General features: G+C 46.4%; 1 protein-coding gene across 2 annotated transcripts in view; it reads right to left on the bottom strand.

Annotated features, from left to right (window-relative positions):
- Positions 1-23,942, bottom strand: part of LOC143928026 (E-selectin-like) — a 360,097-nt gene that overhangs the window by 71,226 nt on the left and 264,929 nt on the right. For both annotated transcript variants that reach the window (XM_077452609.1, XM_077452610.1), the window contains exon 4: positions 3,357-3,461. In XM_077452609.1, coding sequence (XP_077308735.1) covers positions 3,357-3,461 — 105 coding nt within the window. The remainder of the gene's footprint in view (positions 1-3,356; positions 3,462-23,942) is intronic.

Genomic DNA, 23,942 nt, shown 5'->3' with positions numbered 1-23,942 from the left:
AGCAGTAACGAACTGAAAAGCACATGGTTGAAAATCGCGAATCATCTCTCACCAAACTTCTACTAACACGAGATAAACACGAGATTAGCAGAAGGAGCCCAAAAGGGTGGCGCACTGGCTATTGAACTTCCTCTTTATAGTGCCGTCGTACGTGTTGTATGTCAGCGTGTTCTTGATGATCGGAATTTCTGACAACATTGTTGTTGTTGTATTTGACACCATTTGTGATCACTAAGAATGTCACAAAGATTATTTTCAGCCGAGGAGGTATACAATATTCCGACGAGAGGAACGGGGAGCTCTCCGCTTTGGATTCCTCATATTCGGATTCTGAGTCTGACGTGGACTACGAGCCTGTCCCAAGCAGTGGAACACTGACAGCCTCAGAGGAGGATGAGAGTCCGCCCGCCAGACGAAGGCGTACTGGTGGGGAGGCAGTGCCATCCACCAGCACCGCAATGCCATCCACCAGCACCGCAGTGCCATCCACCAGCACCGCAGTACCTCTGCAAGGGCCAGGTACCAGTGGGGTATCACCTCAGTCCAAAAGGACTCAGTCCAAAAGGACCTTCAGTCTCATGCCAGCCTTCCCTATTCCCTTCAGAACCCCTTATGGCTTCCTCCTAATTCAGGAGAAGCTATCATTCCCCCTTTCACTGCCCAGCCAGGAGTCCATGTGGACACAGAAAATTTTTACTGAGGACATGCTTGCATCAGTTGTGCAGTTGTGGCCCAGTGAAACCTATATGTCCAACAATTTATAGCAAGTAACCCAACGTCCTTTTATGCCCATCCCTACGAGTGGAGAGCCCTAACAGTGGAGGAGTTTAAACATTTTTTGGGCCTCACATTCTGTATAGGACTAACCAAATAAAATGTTTTACGTTCGTATTGGTCTACTCTCCCCATCTACCACATGCCCATCTTTTCCTCAGTAATGCCCAGGATCAGATATCTCACGATTATGAGATTCCTACACTATAATAACAATACCCAGTGCCCTCCCCGAAATGACCCAAATTTTTACAAGCTTTATAAAATTCGGCCACTACTAAATTATTTTTCTGATATCTTCCCCCAGTTGTTTACCCCAGACCAACACATATGCGTGAACGAGCCCCATGTCAAATTTACTGGCAGGCTGGGCATAAAACAATTTATTCCCACCAAAAGGACCCGCTATGGTGTGAAGATGTATAAATTGTGCGACCGAGCTACAGGGTATACCTATGCCTTCATGGTATACGAAGAGAAGGACACCCAGCTACATTCCCCTAATTGCCCAGAATACATTGGATCGAGTGAGAAAGTCGTTTGGGAACTCATAAACCCACTCCTAGAGAAAGGCTACCATTTGTATGTGAACAATTTTTATACTAGTTTGCTCCTGTTCCGCAACCTTCACAGAAAGAACACTCCAGCATGTGGCACCATAAGGAAGAACCGGAAGGGCTTTCCTCAAAGCCTCGTCAACAAGAAGCTAAGAAGAGGGGAGACGGCGAGCTTACTGAATGAGGAAATTCTGGCTGTGAAGTGAAGGGACAGAAGGGATGTATACATTCTTTCATCGATCCACAATAATACATTCGTGGAGATCACCAGGAGGAATGGCCGAATCCAAAAGCCAACACGTATCCACGAATACAACATGTTCATGGGGAGTGTCGACTTCAATGACCAAATGCACGAACCCTATCTTGCCACAATACGAACATACCAGTGGTATAAATGGAAAACATTTAATTTAATTTGGCCATATACAACAGCTACTTTATTTATCACAAATCCACTGAAAGCCCCAAATCCTTCCTTGGCTACCAGGAGGAAATCACCACTGCCCTTGTATTCCAAAATGGCCCACCAGAAACCATTCAATCCGATGTGATTAGCAGACTCTCCGAACGCTACTTTCCCGAAAAAATCCCTCCCAGACAAACAGGCCAAAAACGGCAGAAAAAATGCCGGGTGTGCTCCAAAGGAGGAGAAGAGACACCATTTTTTATTGTCCCCAATGTCCTTCCCAACCAGGCCTCTGCATAGTTGACTGTTTCCGCCGTTACCATACTTCACTAAATTATTAGTGACATATGGTAAACATAACGCTCACTTCCTGCCATTTACCTTCACACCCCTTATGCCTCTATGAGTCCCCCTGTCCCCATTCTGTCCTGAACAAGGCCCTACTTCTGCCTGCTGCCTGTAGGACCTATGCCATCATGCCTCTGCCTGTTGCATGAACTAACCACACCACATGGATGGACCACGTTCCTGCCTACTACCAGGAGCAATATTTTGGCACTGCTGACAATCTCTGCCTGCACTGACCCTGGACTGTATATGGACAGTATTCCTGCCTGCTGGATGCACCGACTATGGATAGTGTTCCTGCCTGTTGCCTGGACAATTGCGTTTGCTTTTGCTGACCAAGTCCCTGCCTGCTGCCTGGACCAGTGCTATCCTCCTGTGGACAACTGTGCTACCAAAACCACAGGTAATTTTTTTTTACGCTTTGCTCAGCAGAATGTATTTTGGTATGTAATTCTTTGTATGTGCATGCTATGTGTTCCTAGAACACCTGACAGTGTTCCTTGTATGTGGCCAGGCTGTGTAAGAGTCTCACACATGTGGTATCACCATACTCAGGAGGAGTAGAAGAATGTATTTTGGGGTGTCATTTTTGCAATGTACATGCTTTGTGTTGGAAATATCTTATAAATGGACAACTTTGTGTAAAAAAAAATGCGGTTTCATTTTTTTCCACATTTTCCAAAAACTTCTGGAAAAAATTAACCATTCAAAAGACTCATTATGCCTCATAGATTATACATTTGTGGGGTATTTGTGATCAAGATTTGAGATAGGCCACCAGTACATCAGGTGTGATAATTTTTTTATGATTTTCACCACAACTTGTAGACTTTCACACAGACCAAATAATATCCACTAATTTGGGTTATTTTTTACCAAAGATATGTAACAGTATAAATTGTGGGCAAAATTTATGAAGAAAAAATTTATAATTTGCTAAATTTTATCACAGAAACGAAGAAAAATTAGGTTTTTTTTTTCAAAATTTTCTTTTCTTTTAATTTATAGCGCAAAAAATAAAAAACCCAGAGGTGATCAAATAACACCAAAAGAAAGCTCTATTTGTATAAAAAAAAAGGACAACAAATTAATTTGGGTACAGTATTGCATGACTGAGTAATTGTCATTCAAAATGTGAGAGCACTGAAAGCTGAAAGTTGGTCTGGTCACGAGGGGGGTTTAAGTGCTCAGTTGTCAAGTGGTTAAAGCCTCAACAATATGAATAGTAAAAAATGTGATGTGATGTAAATATACATTATATACATTACCATGTTCACAGTTGTTTCCATGGAAGCCTGGCCAGCACTCACAGGTGTAATTTCCAATTGTCTCTATGCATTCTCCATGATGACAAGTGGAATTTCTGCAACTAGCTGTAGAATAGATAGTGATGGTTACCGCATTGTTGACTTTTCCATTTATTTTTAATTCAGATCAGTGATACCATCTAAAACAACTCACATATAGAAAAGAAGAAAAGAACAAACAATGCTAACTATATATACAGTAATTTAGACAATATATTACTCATAAATAATGTCTCACAAGCATCTTCTAAACTTCAAAAATGTTTCTGTTAAAAAAAAACGTCAAAGATGAATTTCACCAAATTTGCATAAATCATTTTTGGAAATGAATACTTGTATTCTATACCATATATTTACTGTATGCCATACTGATGCAACTAGAAACATTAAAAAGTATTTGAATTTCTAGTGCATTTTAATATTAGGAAATTCCATTTAAGGGAATGCATTATTTGTGTAGTTTGGAGACATTCTAGCAATCATGTGTATTCTGTATTTGGCATTTGGAAACAAATTGTATGACAAAATATATGTCTTATTAGGAGCTGTCTATTTGCATTAAAAGACTCAGTTGATTTTAATAAAGCATCCCCAAGCCTCCTCTTCTCAGGTCCCTCACCAGAGCTCCTAACTCCACCTCTCTGCTGAGTGCCTCCATAGTATTGCTTTTGGGGCACCCATGCAGGCTTGCTCCAGAGGCAGCTCTATGTGTCCATTGACACGCCCCCTTTCCAGCTACCTCCTCGCAGGCTGTGATTGACAGCAACAGGAGCCAATGACTCCTGAATCTGTCTCTGAGACAATGAGGAGGGTGGGAGCTGTGCGAGCCACGGCTCTTGTGCACATCGCTGTGATTGTGCTCAAGTAAGTATAATGGGTGCTGGAGGGGGGAGGGGGGGGGGGTGGGCAGAGCATTGGAGTTTCTTTTTACCTTAATGCAGAGAATGCATTAAAGGTAATAAAAAGAAAAACCTTCAACCTTTACAACCACTTTAAGGATTTGGATATTAAAATAAACCCAGTAACTCTAAAAATAGATAAACAGTATATATTACGATGAATGTATCTGGATGAACCATCGTTATAATAAAATACTGACATCTGAAGAGATGCTGAAAATGTGAAGCTATAAATCGAAAGGGGCAGATTGAGAGAGCAAAAGAAGCAGTGGTTTCCCTGAGTCAGTAAACTGCTACTACAGGGGATTTGAGGGGGCGCCAGGAACCAATGCAAAGTTGTTATTTGGACTTTGTTTAAAAATTCAAACACCCAAAATACACCAAAAATATGCACAAAAACACAGAGGCAAGGACAAAGAAGACACATATTTTTTTTACTTTTTAGCCCTTCAAAAATACACTTAACATAACAAATGCATTACACTGAATTGTCAAAAAAGTTTACAGTGATGCAGTTTTAGTGCATTCTAATGACCCTGCCCAGTTTATTTCTATTTTGCTTATGTGCTGTACATAGAGTAGAGTTCATTCAATAAAAATAGAGGCATATTCATAAAGCAAAGTATGGTGAAGTATATGGACAAGCCCAGTAAAACTTAGCATATGGCTCCAACATCCCTTGAGTGTCAATACAAAAAACAAAGGAAAGGAGATGAGGGACTTTGAACTTGCCAATTATACAAATTCATATGACAACATCAATTAAAACAAAATATTTATTTGATTTACATAAAAAAAAAAAGTTAAAACACTGAATATAACACATCAGCATCCATTAGGAATAAAGAGTACTAGAGAGTGCTACTTTTTATGAGTTACATTGCTGTTTCCACGCTTTTATTTTGACATGTTTCGCCGCGAGGCTTCTTCAGGAAAAAGTGTGGTATAATAGATACTAAACAGATGAAAATGTATATATCAAAAACTATTGAATATATATATATATATATATATATATATATATATATATATATATATATATATATATATCAAACAGATTTACAGCTATGTAATAGCGATAAGGAGGTATCCCACCACCCAGATACAAGTTCCCAAGAAAAAGGGAATTCCTACCTCAAAGTGATTGGGTATTGAAGCCAATAAATATCAGATTTTATAGGTAAGGAGTCTGTTCATGATGGCCTTGTGTGTCCAACCAACAGTATTCTGATCGCCCACATATACCGGATCTCCCACAGAGAGATCTTTTTGTATGCCGGTAATCTGATTAGTGCACAGATACATCGCCCAGAGAGTTATATGTATGCTGGAAATCTGATTAGTGCAGGGATATGTCAATGAAACACATTAAAACATATCTATCTCACGGGCAGTTGGCGTTGTATTTAAATCATTATAACTTTCAAACATTGCATACTTTCTTAGTTTGTGCTGCAAATGTAGGGAGCCTACATGTCCACTAGGTGGAGCCAAACGCCAACATATGCGCAAGCCTGCAATGGAATGTAAAGTGGAAATTGTTATAAGTACCAGTTGAACAGCATTACTACCTATACTCAGAAACATATTCAATAATGAAGACTAAGGATGAGCCAAACACCCCCTTGGTTAAGTCCGTAGCAGAACATGCGAAAAAATTTGTGCGGACACCATTAAATTCGGGGCACGAACGTGAAAACTCAAAAGTTATAATTTTAAAGGCTTATATGCACGTTATTGCCATAAAAAGTGTATGAGGACCTGGGGACATGTATCAAAACAGAAAAAAGTTTTAAAAACTTCAGTTATTTTCAGGAGCAGTGATTTTAATGATGCTTAAAGTGAAACAATAAAATGAAATATTCCTTTAAATATTGTGCCTGGGGGTCCCCTTAGGCTGGATTCACACCTATGCTTTTTTAGTGCTTTTTGCATTTTGCAGATTTGTACTACAGCCCATTTAACATGGTTTCCTATGGAACACGTTCTGTAGTGCAAATCTTCAAATGCAAAAAGCACTAAAAATGCATAGATGTGAATCCAGCCTAAGTCTGCCTCTAAACTAGCGCATCTTTCCCATGTTCATAACAGTACCACGTATAAGGTGAAATATCCACGCTAACCCTCTAATAAATGTGAATATACTTATGTTTGAAAATATATGTATTGGTGTCAGGCCACCTGAGGCCAGGTGACAGATGCACACCATTGGGATCAGGAGTGCACCGCAAGGTAGTGGACCCTACGGCTGACTGCTGTGGATGGGAGTCAGGGTTTTTAAAGGAAGGCAGGGCCCCTGGAACACCAACACGGATCTCACCTGGGTTAGAGCGTAAGATTCCCTAGGGCGCAGAATCTAAGAGCCAGCAGGTGTTCACCAGAGCCTCTAGTGGTGAGGATTGACTGGGCTGCAACTGGCTCCAGGTCTCGACCCCCAGGGTCCCCTAGCTCACGCCCACAGTGGGCAACAGGAGGATAGGGATAGTAAGGGAATAAGCCAAGGTCGGGGTGACTAGCAGATGACAACAGAGTACACGCCAAAGGTTCAGGGTCACAGGCAAACAGAGATAGTCGGGGACACGCCAAAAGGTCAGGGTCATGAGCAGACAGGAATAGTCGAACACGCCAAGATCGGTAACAGAGACAAATGTAGAGCACACAGCAAGCAGGAAACAGGAAGCCAAACACACAATGCTGATCAGCAGGGCTGGCCTTCAGTGCACAAGTTAATATAGAGTTCTCTGATAAGAGCTGGGGTGGAGCCATGCTTAGAGGAGAGATTATAAAAGTAGTCCGTGGGAGTGGCTGGTCTCTAGAGATGAACATATGGAGAGAGGTAGGCTGACAGACAAACTCTATTGCATAACCATGACAATTGGTGAAAACCAGTGAAACAAAATTACGTATATCTGTTAATACAAAACATGAAAAAGACGGTTGTGCTGCAAATAAAAACCTAAATATTCAGCTAATAGATATGTGTAACAAATATATATGTGCGACCAAAATATTATGAATAAATGCCACATAGGTGTTTAAAAAATAGTGCCACAATGTAATTAATAGTGCCACAATATAATTAATGCCACAATGTGATTAGAAGTCCATAGTAGATAACACTCCATATGATCCGATGGAATTGGACTCTTCAGAAGATATATAATGATTACTCCATTCACCCCACATTTCAAGAGGAGCATTCAAACAACAGCCAAGGAAATGATTTGAAAGACCAAATGTCCGCTTACCAGATCTGTTGGATCTCAGGTTATAGAGATCATATAAGCATGTGCAGGAGAGATCAATCAGCCAGGGACGGTGTGTCCATCCATTCATCCGATATCCAAATCCACTCCTCCAGAGACAACTCTCCAACTACTGCAGTGTGCTTCATGGGACCTTTGTCATGGTAAGTTGCTCATAGAGCGTTTCATGAAAGGCAGAAAGAAGACTTCATGGTGCAGTACTAAGAACAAGGTTTCTTATTCCAATAAAGTGCTAAGCAATTGACATCCAGAAAAAACGGTGTATTCGATAAGAACTCACAGCCGCGGCTCAAGCCAGCCAGCTGGTGCGTGGTGACATCAGGTCCTACAGCTCCACCCGACGCGTTTCTCCATATGAGGCATCGACTGGGAAAGGAGTTTCTGCCTTTCATGAAACGCTCTATGAGCGATGTTACCCTGACAAAGGTCCCACAAAGCACACTGCAGTAGTTGTCTCTGGAGGAGAGGATTCGGCTATCGGATGAACGGATGGACACACCATCTCTGACTGATTGAGCTCTCCTGCACATACTTATATGATCTCTATTACCTGAGATCCAACAGATCTGGTAAGTGGCCATTTGGTCTTTCAAATCCTTTCCTTGGGTGTTGTTTGCTCCTCTTGAAATGTGGGGTGAATGGAGTAATCGTTATATATTCTGAACAGTCCAATTCCATCGGATCATGTTATCTGCTATGGACTACCCTGTTTCCCCTAAAATAAGACCTAGTGTGATTGTCGGTGATAGCTGCAATAAAAGCCCTACCCCCCAAATAAGCCCTAGTTAAAGTCCTTGTAGGTCTTCTTTTCAGGGTAGGGCTTATTTTTGAGGAAACAGAGTAGGGCTTATTTGGGTGGTAGGGCTTATATTGCAGCCAACACCGACAATCACGCTAGGTCTTATTTTAGGGGAAACAGGGTACTAATCACATTGTGGCATTACTTATATTGTAGCACTATTAATTACATTGTTGCACTATTAATTACATTGTTGCACTATTTTTTAAACACCTATGTGGCATTTATTCATAATATTTTGGTTGCGCATATATATTTGTTACAGATAACAGTACCACCGCAAAATTACATTTCTAAAGGAAAAAATGTAATTTTAAAACTGCTCGTGGCTGTATTGTCAGATCCCTGCAATATAGATAAAAATCATTGAAAAAAATGGCGTGAGTTTCCCCCCCATGTTGATGTGGACAAGGGCCTCTTCCCCACAACCCTTGTCCGGTGGTTGTGGGGGTCTGCGGGTGGGGGCTTATCGTAATTTGTAAGCCCCCTTTAGCAAGCCCCCTAGATCCCAGGCCCCTGCCTATGTTAATGGATAGGGGTACATTGTGGGCAGGGGGATTATCGGCATCTGGAAGCCCCCTTTAAGAAAACCCCTACTCATGGACATCGCGGGAAACCGTTTTTTTTAAATTTAGTAAAGGAATTGTCCACAACTGTTTCCGGTAATTTTTTACTTTTTTTACACTTTTTTTGTTAATGAGTAGGGGTAAAATGTACCCGATATCCATTCACATGGGGGGCAGGATCTGGGGGCCCCCTTGTTAAAGGGGGCTTCCAGATTCCGATAAGCCCCCTGCCCACGGACCCCCACAACCACCGGACAAGGGTTGTGGGGAAGAGGCCCTTGTCCACATCAACATGGGGGGGAACTCACACCATTTTTTACAATGATTTTTATCTATATTGCCGGGATCTGACAACCACAACCCACGGACCCCCACAACCACAGGGCAAAGGTTGTAGGGGTGAGGCCCTAGTCCCCATCAACATGATTTTTATGTGTATTGCCAGGAGCCAGCAAGACATCACAGCCACGAGCAGTTTTAAATTACATTTCTTCCTTTAGAAATTTCAATTTGCTGCTCTCATTCATTACAGTATGTACGGCCGCTATGTAAGCAGCCTTACATTATGTGGGGCGTGGATTGGCCAAAGGCACCCTGGTTTTGGCCAATCATGGGTCTCACAGTAGAGTGTGCTTTGATTGGTCAAAGCATCCAGGTCAGGTGCATGCTTTAGCCAATCAGCAGCCATCACTGCACTGCGATTTGAAGTGCATTGACAATCTCACAGTGCATTATGGGGCATTTCGCAGATGCTCGAATTTCCTGCAAACGCCCCATAATGTTCTAAATTCGGCGAACAGGCGAACACCCGATGTTCGACTCGAAAATTGGGCTCATCCCTAATGAAGTCACTAAATTTACCTGAGTATTGGGCCAAAATGTCCTTTGCACATTGTTGGTTGAATGCTTCAGGGGGTGCTCGGTGGAAGGAAGCCCATTCAAACCTATGAATTAAGGGGAAAACACAATAGAGATCACATCTCTGAATTATATCTATGGCTGTTAACAGTGATCAGCATGAGATTCAGCAAAGAGCAACAAACCTGCTTGCAGTGTGCAGTGGAACCATGCTCCCAAGGACTCTAGCGAAATGGCTACCACCCAGGGGCGTAACTATAGGGGGTGCAGCATTAGCAACCGCAACCGGGCCCTGTGATGCAGGGGGCCCATGCAGCCCCCTCTACATATGGCCAGCAGAAGCATAGGCAGCTAGGGGTACCAGTGCACCATGCACACGGGTGGCTGGAGGTGGAGGGTGACTAGCAGAGCTCCATGCTCGACTATCGCACTGGCTGCTCTTTAGTTGTGCATTCCCCGTGTGACCTGTGTCCTCGGCCGGCTCCTCAGAGTACCCCTCTCCTGCTCCATGCATTGCCGCTCAGTCCAATGTCTGTTCTCCTCAGCCAGAGTTTCTTTCTGGGAGATATGCTGATCGCCCGTCCAGCACACTGGATGGAGCCCAGGCCAACATGGATGAGTGCGTGGCCTACAGCTTGGTCATGGTGAGTGAGAGGACCCCATCCCCCACACACCATTACATACCCCCTCCATCTCCCCCTGGGGACAGGGACCCCCACCTCCCCTGGGGACAGGGACCCATTCTCACCTGGGGCAGTAACTTCATCTGCCCTGGAGAAAAGGACCTCATCTCTTCTGGGGGCGGGGACCCCATCCTGCCTAGGGACAGTCCCCCAATGGGGCACCTAAAAATTTAAAAAAACTACTGATACCAGTGGTGGAACTACAGGGCTCACAAAGGTCATACCTGTGACCACGCCCTGGAGTTCCACCGCCGGACTCAGAGGGAAGGGCCCTGACTGGGGTTCAGGGGGGCCCTTCATGGTTTCTTGCATCGGGGCCCTGAAGGTTCTAGTTACGCTACTGCTACCACCAAGTGGGCCCTTATATAACTCTCCCCATCACGTCCAGGACATAACACCATGATGTGATGCAGACGCTGATACAAAGGGGGCGCAGATTGCATGCGCTGACCGAACTGGAGTCACATCCATGGCAACCCTACACGCTCACAATTCCAGCCGGGGGTGGGTGATGATCCAACAGGTGGACACGCCCATAGCGGGTGACGGAATGTGCGTCATCTGCATGGCAGTGCAGAGTGGCCCACTGTTTCCAGCCCATGGAGGGAAAGGTGCCAATGGGGAAGACACAGCGCCCCCCAGGTCCAACACCAGCACGCACGGCTCCTAAAGAAAGGGGCATGCATGGAGGCCCCACAGGGCCAATACCTCCAGGTCGGAGGTCCCAACCGGTGTGAATCACCTTGCCTAATGTGTGTATCCCCACAGATGCCCCTGGGCATCAGTACGGGGATCCATTGACCAGTGTGGGCAATCTAATTGGAAGGACACATCCTGCCGCCATGACAGACTGTAAAAAAAAAAGAAAATAATGTTATTAAATTCAACTTTGTTGGTTGGTGAAACCTTACTTGGTGGGTGTGCTGGTGTTGGACCAGGGGGGGCACTGTGTCTTCCTCTTTGGCGCCTTTCCCTCCATAGGCTGGAGACAGTGCGCCACTCGGCACTGCCATGCAGATGACATGCTTTCTGCCACCCCCTATGGGTGTGTCCCCCTGGGGGATCGGCACCCGCCCCGGCGGGAATTGTGAGTGTGTGGGGTAACCATGCATGTGACTCCGGTCCGGTCAGTCTTACGTCATGGTGTTATGCACCGGACGTGATGGGGAGGGGTATATAAGAACCCACATGGCTTTTTCCATTTTGCCGGAGTCCTTAGGAGTGTGGTCCACTGCACACTGCAAGCAGTTTTGTTGCTCTTTGCTGAATCTCATGATGATCACTGTTAGCAGCCATAGATATACTTCAGAGAGGTGATCTCTATTGTGTTTTCCCCTTAATTCATAGGTTTGGTTGGGCTGCCTTCCATTGGGCCTCTTTCCCCCGGAGCAATCGACCCCCAATGTACAGAGGGGGCAGTTCCCCCCGTTTGGTTCAGTACTTAGGTACATTTAGTGTCTTCATTATTGACTACGTTTCTGAGTATAGGTAGTACGTTGTTTAGACACAAGGAGAGAGGCCTCTGGGTGCAGATATAGGACAAGTTTAAGATTCAAAAAACTGTGTGCTAGAGAGATGTAGAGAGAGGTATCAAGGAAGGGATCGAGATAGCCACCATCTTTTAACATGACCCTTTCCATACTTACGATATAGGCATAGACATACTGTATGTTTATTTGTACTTATATCAGCCATGTCATATACATAATAACAATTTTATATCTATGCTCCTTAGGTTGGTCTTCCTTTGGGGGTGGCGGGCATTCGTATGTTATGCTCCATCACTAACCCCCTTCCTTTATTAAGTTTAGTATCCCTGACTAACTTCCAGTACATGTGAATGACATTGTACTTGGCCATCAGTATCTATGTATAAATGTGGGTTAGGCCATGCACACACTGCCTGTACTTTGTATATGTACTGTGTTGCACTTTTTCAATATCTATCCTGTATTTGTCACTATGGACGGGTGAGTATATGATGGTCTCTAGATGACTTGTAATTCTATGAATTCCTTTTATATATCTATTATTTTTCACTACTTTTCATAATCCTTAATTCATTTATAATTTTTGATAATTAATTCTTCATATTCCCGCCCTCCCCCATGCACATATAACCTCCCCCCCGCCCCCAATGTTCCAACAGCCACTTTTATTATGATATAATTATCATATGGCACCTTATCACTAGTATAAATGTGTGTCTATATATACAGTATCTCACAAAGGTGAGTACACCCCTCACATTTTTGTAAATATTTTATTATCTCTCTTCACGTGACAACACTGAAGCAATGACACGTTGTCTGAGTGTACAGCTTGTATAACAATGTACATTTGCTGATCCCTCAAAATCACTCAACATTCAGCCATTAATGTCTAAAACACTGGCAACAAAAGTGAGTATATCCCTAAAGCCCCGTACACACGAGCGGACTTTTCAACATCCAAAGTCTGACGGAATGATTCCGTCAGACCTTTCGATCGTGTGTGGGCTGCAACGGACTTTTGATTCGCAAAAGTCTGACAGACTTTAGAAAATGGAACATTCTTCAAATTTTTCCGACGGAACTCCGCCGGACCCAGTTCCTACCGAAAAATTCGCTCGTGTGTATGCTATTCCGACGGACTAAAACCGACGCTAGGGCAGCTATTGGCTACTGGCTATGAACTTCCTTATTCAAGTCCAGTCGTACTTCATCACGTTCGAATCCGTCGGAGTTTAGTGTGATTGTGTGTGGCCAAGTCCGCTCATTCAAAAAGTCCGTCAGAACTCTGTCGGAACTCCGGCAGAACTCCTTCGGAAGTCTGTCGGACATAAGTCTGGTCGTGTGTACGCGGCATTAGTGAAAAATTCCAAATTGGGCCCAAAGTGTCAATATTTTGTGTGGCCACCATTATTTTCCAGCACTGCCTTAAACCTCTTGGGCATAAAGTTCACCTGAGCTTCACAGGTTGCCAATTGAGTCCTCTTCCACTCCTCCATGATGACATCACGGAGCTGGTGGATGTTAGAGACCTTACACTCCTCCACCTTCCATTTGAAAATGCTGCATAGATGCTCAAGGGGGTTTAGGTCTGGAGACATGCTTGGCCAGTCTATCACCTTTACCCTCAGCTTCTTTAGCAAGGCAGTGGTCATCTTGGAGATGTATTTGGGGTTGTTATCATGTTCGAATACTGCCCTGCGGCCCAGTCCCCAAAGGGAGGGGATCATGCTCTGCTTCAGTATGTCACAGTACATGTTGGCATTCATGGTTCCCTCAATGAACTGTAGCTCCCCAGTGCCAGCAGCCCCAGACCATGACACTCACCACCATGCTTGACTGTTAGCAAGACACACTTGTCTTTGTACTCACCTGGTTGCCGCCACACACGCTTGACACTACCTGAACCATATAAGTTTATCTTGGTCTCATCAGACCACAGGACATGGTTCCAGTAATCCATGTCCTTAGTCTGCTAGTCTTCACCAAACTGAGGGCTTTCTTGTGCATCATCTTTAGAAGAGGCTTCCTTCTGGGATGACAGCCATGCAGACAAATTTGATGCAGTGTGCGGTGTATGGTCTGTGCACTGATAGGCTGACCCCCCACCCCTTCAACCTCTGCAGCAATGCTGACAGCACTCATATGTCTATTCCCAAAGACAACCTCTGAATATGACGCTCAGCAGGTGCACTCAACTTCTTTGGCCAACCCTGGCGAGGCCTGTTCTGAGTTGAACCTGTCCTAGTAAACCGCTGTATGGTCTTGGCCACCGTCCTGCAGCTCAGTTTCAGGGTCTTGGCAATCTTCTTATAGTCTAGACCATCTTTATGTAGAGCAACAATTATTTTTTTTAGATCCACAGAGACTTCTTTGCCATGAGGTACCATGTTTAACTTCCAGTGACCAGTATGAGAGAGTGAGAGCGATGACACCAAATTTAACACACCTGTTCACCATTCACACCTGAGACCTTGTAACACTAACGAGTCACATGACACCGGAGAGGGAAAATGGATAATTGGGCCCAATTTGGACATTTTCACTTAGGGGTGTACTCACTTTTGTTGCCAGTGGTTTAGACATTAATGACTGTGTGTTGAGTTATTTTGAGGGGACAGCACATTTATACTGTTATACAAGCTGTACACTCACTACTGTGGGTGGGGGGGGGGGGTGTACTCACTTCCGTGAGATACTGTACATATATTCATATATGTGTGTATGCATGCCATACATATCTCAGTTATAAACAAATGCATTTATTTTTATTAGTCGTCCCACCCTTTTCCTCCACCATCACCTAATAATTCATTTTAAAATGCCTAATCATCCAATAATTTATTCATTTAATTTCATAGATTTTTCTATTAGTTTAATTTAATATTCTTGATATTATTGATTTTAATCCATTACTGTTAATTTTTTTATCAATGTATATATGGGTAATAATGCTGCTATTTATTGTGTATTGTGTGTTTGTGTTTATACATCATTGCTTTTTAACTGTGCTTTTTAACCCATTTTTCTTAAAAAGTGCTATTCATCAAATATCATAAACCCCTTGTCCCCTGTCCAGTATTATTTTGTCATTACGTGGTGTTGAATAAAGCCATTGAGCAATTGCCTTGGTGTGCCACCAATCACTATGTACTTATACTGCCAACCCCCCCCCTGCACACTTTATATTGCAGCTCTTCAGTCCCACATGTCAGCTTGAAAAAGGAGCGTGACTGCTGTGTCATCTGCAGCACGTACGCTCAAGAGATGCAAACCAACCGCTCCTCAAGCCTCGTTCTGAGTGGTCTCTACCGCGGCCGGCTTCCTACTACCAGCAGTGTTGTATCAAGCAACCTGCCTCTTCCTCACAGGAATGGATTGACACACTGATGACCGGATCACCCCCGTGCTGTGAATTATTCATGCCTACCTATGATCAAATGTGAGTTGCCTGTACTAAGTGCTATTAAATTAGTTTTATATCTGCACCCAGAGGCACCTCTCTTCTTGTGTCTTTTTTGTGTACTGGAACATGGTTTCCATTCCCCCTTGATGGCAGCCCTGAGTGTGGGACCCCCCATTACCACCTGATATGGTCCTTGGACTTTTTAATACAGCTGCAAAAAAAAAAAAGTATGTGATATGATGACATGAAATTGGTCATAAAATGTGATCTGATCTTCATCTAAGTCACAACAATAGACAGTCACAGTCTGCTTAAACTAATAACACACACAAAATTAAATGTTAGCATGTTTTTATTGAACACACCATGTAAACATTCACAGTGCAGGTGGAAAAAGTATGTGAACCCCCAGACTAATGAGATCTCCAAGAGCTAATTGGAGTGAGGCGTCAGCCAACTGGAGTCCAATCAATGAGATGAGATTGGAAGTGTTGGTTACAGCTGCCCTGCCCTATAAAAAACACACACCAGTTCTGGGTTTGCTTTTCACAGAAAGCATTGCCTGATTGTGAATGATGCCTCGTACAAAAGCGCTCTCAGAAGACCTACGATTAAGAATTGTTGACTTGCATAAAGCTGGGAAGGGTTATAAAATTATCTCCAAAAGCCTTGCTGTTCATCATTCCATGATAAGACAAATTGTCTATAAATAGAGAAAGTTCAGCACTGCTGTTACTCTCCTTAGGAGTGGGCGTCCTGTAAAGATGACTGCAAGAGCACAGCGCAGACTGCTCAATGAGGTGAGGAAGAATCGAGTGTCAGCTAAAGACTTACAAAAGTCTCTGACATATGCTAACATCCCTGTTAGTGAATTTATGATACGTAATACACTAAACAAGAATGGATTTCATGGGAGGATACCACAGAGGAAGCCACTGCTGTCCAAAAAAAACATTGCTGCACGTTTACAGTTTGCACAAGAGCACCTGGATGTTGCACAGCAGTACTGGCAAAATATTCTGTGGACAGATGAAACCAAAGTTGAGTTGTTTGGAAGAAACACACAACACTATGTGTGGAGAGAAAGAGGCACAGCACACCAACATCAAAACCTCATCCCATCTGTGAAGTATGGTGGTGGGGGCATCGTGGTTTGTGGCTGCTTTGCTGCGTCAGGGCCTGGACAGATTGTTATCATCGAAGGAAATATGAATTTCCAAGTTTATCAAGACATTTTGCAGGAGAACTTAAAGTGGGGTACCCCCTAAAAAAAAAAATTAAAAGTCAGCAGCTACAAATACTGCAGCTGCGGACTTTTAATAATCGGACACTTACCTGTCCCGGGGTTCAGCGATGCGGGGGAACAAAGCCCCCCCTCGTTACCCGCTCCGCTCGCAGCACTGTCATTCGTACTGTGGGCACCCAGCTGTGGTTTCACAGCCGGGCACCAACTGCGCATGCACGAGCGGCGCAGGGCACCGTGATGCACCGCACAGTCACCTGGGACATGTGACACGTCCCAGGTGACTGTGCAATGCGAGGGGAAGTGATGTCACCAGCCCGGGCAAGGAAGAAGGCAGACTACGAGGGACCCCCTAGCAACAGGTATTTAGAGGTGAGTAAAAAAATATTTTTTTCCAATTATTTTTTTTTTAAGAATTTAAAAAAAAAAAACATTTTTTGGTGGCAACACCACTTTAAGGCCATCTGTCCACCAGCTGAAGCTCAACAGAAGATGGGTGTTGCAACAGAACAACGACCCAAGCATAGAAGTAAATCAACAACAAAATGTCTTAAACAGAAGAAAATACACCTTCTGGAGTGGCCCAGTCAGAGTCCTGACCTCAACCCAATTGAGATGCTGTGGCATTACCTCAAGAAAGCCATTCACACCAGACATTCCAAGAATATTGCTGAACTGAAACAGTTCTGTAGAGAGGAATGGTGTCATGTACCTGGTTGGAGAGCCCAAGCGTGCAGGGAGCGGCGCCTCGTAAGCCCCGGCTCGAGAGCCCCTGGAGATGGGAACAGGGATTCAGGAGTCCGGAGGGCACAAGTGCCAGACTGGTCAGCTGGTAGAAGAGACCGGAGCAGATGGTGGACCGGAGCGGAAGGTGCAACCAGCGCAGGATGCCGGACAGGAACTGCTGGACAGCTGGCACAGGCGAACAGGCAGGAGCTGCAGAAGTAGTAGTCAGTGCAGGTCTGTAGGCAGACTGGCAGAAGTAGTCAGGGACGAGCTGGGTCGGCAACAATCGGGCAGCAGAGGTACAAGGCAGAAGGCAGAAGCGTGGTCAATCAGGCAAAGGGTCGGAGGCAGGCGGCAAAGAGGCAAAGTCCAGGAACAGGCCGGGTACAGAATCAGGAACACACACACAGGAACAGACAGCAGGAGTCACAGGAACGCTGTAGGCGGGACAGCACAGAGGAGCAGGAGCAGGTCCCTTAAGTAGGCAACTGGGCGCCAAGAACGGTCGCACGGTACGTCTACGTACCCCCGCGGGTGACCGTGCTCCCGTTCGTGACCCCGCGTACCCGCGTACGCCCGTTCGGCTCGTTGCGCACCCGCGTGCGCCCGCTCGTGTCAACGCGCACCCGCGTGCGCCTGTTGGGGACTACGTGCACTCGCGTGCGTTCGTTAGCGCCAACCCGCGTCCGAAGGCACCGACGATCCCCTCGTACAGGGAACCTGCGGGTAAGTCTTACTTGGGTGACCGGGGTGGTGGAACGACCGTGACATTGCCCCCCCCCAAGGGGCAACCTCCGGATGCCCAACTGTGCCATCTTATCCGGGTGAGTTCTTTTGAAGGCATGGATTAGTCTTTCAGCATGCAGGTTGGACTCCGGTTCCCATGAATTCTCCTCAGGGCCATATTCCCTCCATTTAACCAGAAACTGGGTCTGGTTATGTCTCCTCCTGCAATCCAAGATAGCTTCAACCTCAAACTCCAATTCCCCATCAATCATCACGGGTTCTGGGGGGTTGGTACTCCGGTCGGCAAAGGGGTCCGGAACCGCAGGCTTGAGCAATGAAACATGAAAAACCGGGTGGATCCGGAATGACCCCGGGAGTTTCAGCTCAAAGGCTACTTCATTTAGTTTCCTCAGAATGGGGAATGGACCCACGAACTTCGGACCCAGCTTCCTGGAAGGGCAGGCCAACTTCAAGTTTAAAGTAGACAGCCAGACCTGGTCCCCGACCTGGAGGTTAAGTTCGCCCCTTCTCTTCCTATCGAAGACTTCCTTATAGTGTTCCTGGGTTTTAGCCAGCGTTTCTTGAAGGATCCTGTTGTTATTCCTGAAGAAGTTAAGGTCCTCCTGGACCGCCGGTACTGAACACTCAGGAAGATTACCGGGCAGAAAAAGTAGATGGAAACCGAAGTTTGCAAAGAAGGGGGACTGCTTGGTGGCCGAATGGACGGAATTATTATATGCAAATTCTGCTAAAGGTAGAAGCGATACCCAATCGTCCTGGGAGAAGGAAGAGAAGCAACGCAGATACTGCTCCAGCGTTTGGTTGGTTCTCTCGGTCTGGCCGTTAGTTTGAGGGTGATAGGCCGAAGATAGGCGAAGCTCAATTTTCAGGGCCCCACAGAGAGCCTTCCAAAACCTGGACGTGAATTGAACTCCCCTGTCAGAGGTGATGTCAGCAGGAATGCCGTGGAGCCTTACTACTTCTTTAATAAAAGTCCTGGCCATCTCTGTGGCCGATGGAGTCCCCTTCATGGGTAAGAAGTGAGCCATTTTAGTAAATCTGTCCACCACCACCAGAATCGAGGAAAAGTCTTCAGAGGGGGGCAGTTCCACGATAAAATCCATGGATATCATCTTCCACGGCCTATCCGGGATGGGTAATGGCCTCAGCAAGCCCCAAACCTTCGACTTACTCCCCTTATTCCTAATGCAGGTGGTACACGCTTCTACATATTCCCTGCAGTGTTTCTTCATCTGGGGCCACCAAAACGTGCGTTGAAGTAAGTCTGAGGTTTTGAATGCCCCAAAGTGACCGGCCAATGGGTGGTCGTGGCAGGAGCTGAGGACCGCAGTACGTAACTCCTGGGGGACAAAGATTCTATCCTGGTGCCAGAGAAGACCGTCCTTGGAGGTTAAAGAGGTGTCAGAAGATTGAGCCGGATTACTGGAGGCCTGTTTAATTCGGGACAAGAGATCTTCTTGGAGCAGGAGAAAGTTTCCTGGGGGAAGAATGGTGTCTGGCGTAGGAGATAACACTGGCTCATTGTACATCCGGGAAAGAGCATCGGGCTTCACGTTCTTCGACCCGGGCCTGTACGTGATATGGAACATGAACCTGGAAAAGAAAAGTGCCCACCGGGCCTGTCTTGGCTTCAGTCGCTTGGCAGATTTAAGATACTCCAGGTTCTTGTGGTCCGTATAAACCAGGATCGGGTGGGAAGCACCTTCAAGGAGGTAGCGCCATTCCTCCAACGCCGCCTTGATTGCCAGTAATTCCCGGTCTCCGACGTCGTAGTTCCGCTCAGCTTCTGAGAGTTTACGGGAGAAAAAGGCCACCGGGTACAAAAGTGACTTAGGCCCCTGTCTCTGGGATAATACCGCCCCAACGGCTACTTCCGAAGCATCTACCTCCAGGATATAGGGCAGCGTGGCGTCGGGGTGTCTCAGGATCGAAGCTGAAACAAATAGATTCTTCAGGGTTTCAAAGGCTTCTTGCGCCTTGGGAGTCCACAGGAATCTTTGACCCTGTTTGGTCAGCTCCGTGATGGGGGAGATAATGGATGAAAATCCTCTGATAAACTTTCTATAGAAATTGGCAAATCCCACGAACCGTTGGACCCCTTTCCGGTCCGAGGGAGCGGGCCAGTCTAGGATGGCTGAGACTTTCTGGGGATCCATTTCTATTCCATTTACCGAAATGATCAAGCCCAAGAATTGAATGCTCTGTTGCTCGAAGACGCACTTCTCCGGTTTGGCGTACAGGCCATGGAGACGGAGACGAGCCAGGACAATCTTCACATGCTCCCGGTGTTCGACTAAAGAGGAAGAAAAGATTAGTATATCGTCAAGGTATATAACAACAAACAGGTCTAAGTACTCTCTGAAGACATCATTGACGAAATGCTGGAATGTAGCAGGGGCATTACAGAGTCCAAAGGGCATGACGAGATACTCATAATGCCCGAAGCGGGTACGAAAGGCGGTCTTCCACTCATCGCCTTTGCGGATACGGACCAGGTTGTAGGCGCCCCGCAGATCCAGCTTGGAGAACACCCTAGCCGACCCCAGTCTCTGGAACAATTCAGGCACCAACGGTAGAGGGTAGCGGTTTTTCACAGTAACCTTATTGAGTGCCCGGTAGTCTACACATGGTCGTAGGGAGTGGTCCTTCTTCTGGACGAAGAAAATCCCTGCACCTGCCGGGGAAGTGGAAGGTCGGATAAAGCCCTTCTTTAAATTATCATCCAGGTAGGTCTTTAGAGCTCCCAGCTCGGTCTCAGATAGGGGAAAGATTCTCCCGAAGGGAATCTCCGCTCCCGGAAGCAAGTCTATCGGGCAATCATATAGTCTGTGGGGAGGTAGAGTCTCTGCGCCCTTCTTACTAAAAACATCCAAAAATTGGTGATAGACTTCGGGCACTGCCAGTCGGATCTCGGTGTCTGTCTCCAAGCAGAGCTGGGAAGGAGGGTCCGTCTTGATGGCTGGAAGGCAATACTGATGACAATAGGCAGATGGAAACTCGATCTTTCCAGTGAACCAATTTATCAGGGGATTGTGGGCCTTCAACCAGGGTATGCCAAGAATTATGGGAAAGAGAGGAGACTCGATAATGTCCAGACACAGGTGCTCCTGGTGGTCCCCCGTGATGGTGACAAGAAGGGGAGATGTTTCCTGGGTTACAGGTCCGGATCTCAGAGAGGAACCGTCGGCCAAATAGATTGGAAGTTCCTTGGCCCTGGGCCGAAGGGGAATGTTGTTTCTCAGGGCGAAGGATAGGTCCATAAAACCGCTACAGGCCCCAGAGTCAATGATCGCGTTGACGCTGATAGTCTTGCCGGAGAACTGTAAAAGAAGAGGCACAGCCAGGTGAGAGATGGTACTGGTACTAGGCGGAGTAGGAGGAGAGGCGGGAGGTATAAGCAGGCACTTACGCGACTTGGCGGGACAAGTGCGAACATAATGTCCAGATCCCCCGCAGTAGAGGCACAGGTTACCAGATCTTCGGCGTTGGCGCTCTTCGGGGGTCAGAGGTGAACGTAGTAATCCCAGCTGCATGGGTTCCGATAAATCCGGAGAAGAAGGACCAGGAAGAACCGGTGGATTGGCATTTGGAACCCGTGGCATCATCCAGACTGGGCGAGAGGTGGAAGAAGAGCGCTCCAGACGACGCTCTCTTAACCGCCTATCTATCTGGACAGAGAGGTCGATGAGCGCTTCCAGGGTCTCAGGAGTTCCTACACGGGCCAGTTCGTCCTTCAAAGCCTCCGAGAGTCCCATGCGGAACGGAGAGCTGAGTTGTTCCACTCTGTGTCGGCGCTCCAGCGCCTGAACTCAGACACATAGTCCTCTACTGGCCTGCGACCTTGCTGGAGTGCATGCAAAGCCGCTTCTGCGGTGGCTGCGAGCTGGGGGTCCTCATATAGACGAGACATGGCTTGGAAGAAGACATCTAAGGAGTCCAGAGAGGGGTCTTTTCGTTCAAGGAGGCGATGTGCCCAGGCCTGGGGTTCGTCGGTAAGCAAGGAGATAACGAACCCTACTTTCGTAGCCTCGAGAGAAAAGGTCCGGGGCTGAAGGGCGAAGAAGAGCTCGCAGGAATTCCGGAAGGCCCTAAACTTATTCCGGTTACCGGAAAAACGGTCTGGTGTAGGGACCCTTGGCTCTGGCGGCAACATGACCACTGAAGGAGGACCTGGAGATCCGGAGGCAACTGGAGCTGCGGCAGATAGGGCTTGAACCCGTTCCTCCAAACGACCGTAACCCTCTTGCAGGTTCTTCACGGCCTGGGTGAGGCCGGCTAGATGGTGGCACAGTTCATCCATCGGAGACGCTCCCTGCGAGGGCTCGGACATGGCTGTCCCGTACTGTCACGTACCTGGTTGGAGAGCCCAAGCGTGCAGGGAGCGGCGCCTCGTAAGCCCCGGCTCGAGAGCCCCTGGAGATGGGAACAGGGATTCAGGAGTCCGGAGGGCACAAGTGCCAGACTGGTCAGCTGGTAGAAGAGCCTGGAGCAGATGGTGGACCGGAGCGGAAGGTGCAACCAGCGCAGGATGCCGGACAGGAACTGCTGGACAGCTGGCACAGGCGAACAGGCAGGAGCTGCAGAAGTAGTAGTCAGTGCAGGTCTGTAGGCAGACTGGCAGAAGTAGTCAGGGACGAGCTGGGTCGGCAACAATCGGGCAGCAGAGGTACAAGGCAGAAGGCAGAAGCGTGGTCAATCAGGCAAAGGGTCGGAGGCAGGCGGCAAACAGGCAAAGTCCAGGAACAGGCCGGGTACAGAATCAGGAACACACACACAGGAACAGACAGCAGGAGTCACAGGAACGCTGTAGGCGGGACAGCACAGAGGAGCAGGAGCAGGTCCCTTAAGTAGGCAACTGGGCGCCAAGAACGGTCGCACGGTACGTCTACGTACCCCCGCGGGTGACCGTGCTCCCGTTCGTGACCCCGCGTACCCGCGTACGCCCGTTCGGCTCGTCGCGCACCCGCGTGCGCCCGCTCGTGTCAACGCGCACCCGCGTGTGCCTGTTGGGGACTACATGCACTCGCGTGCGTTCGTTAGCGCCAACCCGCGTCCGAAGGCACCGACGATCCCCTCGTACAGGGAACCTGCGGGTAAGTCTTACTTGGGTGACCGGGGTGGTGGAACGACCGTGACAAATGGTCAAGAATTACTCCTGATCGCTGTGCACGTCTGAGCTGCAATTACAGGAAATGTTTGGATGAAGTTATTGCTGCCAAAGGAGGTTCAACCAGTTATTAAATCCAAGGGTTCACATACTTTTTCCACCTGCACTGTGAATGTTTACATGGTGTGTTCAATAAAAACATGGTAACATTTAATTCTTTGTGTGTTCGTTTAAGAAGACTGTGATTGTCTATTGTTGTGACTTAGATGAAGATCAGATCACATTTTATGACCAATTTGTGCAGAAATCCATATCATTCCAAAAGGGTTCACATACTTTTTTTCGCAACTGTATACTAAAAGATCATGGACTCTTGACACCTTAGCTTATGTTTGCATAGATTACTATGCTTTTAAACTAATTAATTTATGGTTAACACTGTGGGATATTTATTGTTCTAGTTCCCTGCGCCTTTACTTGTATATAGTAATGTTGTTTAACTGTTACTTTTAATCATTTCCACTATACATTCCAGTGCAGGCTTGCAGTCATGTTGACGTTTGGTGCCACCAAGTGGACATGTAGGCTCCCTACATTTTCAGCACAATCTAAGAATGCAAGCAATGTTTGGAAGTGATGATGATTTAAATACAAAGGCAATTACCCATGAGATAGATTTGTTTTAATGTGTTTCATTTACTTGTGCACTAATCAGATTTCCGGCATACATATACCTTTCTGGGCAAATAGAATACAA

This window comes from Lithobates pipiens, unplaced genomic scaffold, assembly GCF_037356315.1.
Source record: "Lithobates pipiens isolate NorthernLeopardFrog02 unplaced genomic scaffold, aLitPip1_a1.2 Scaffold_23, whole genome shotgun sequence".
NCBI classification, from domain to species: domain Eukaryota; kingdom Metazoa; phylum Chordata; class Amphibia; order Anura; family Ranidae; genus Lithobates; species Lithobates pipiens.
This window is presented reverse-complemented; position numbering and strand designations above follow the sequence as displayed.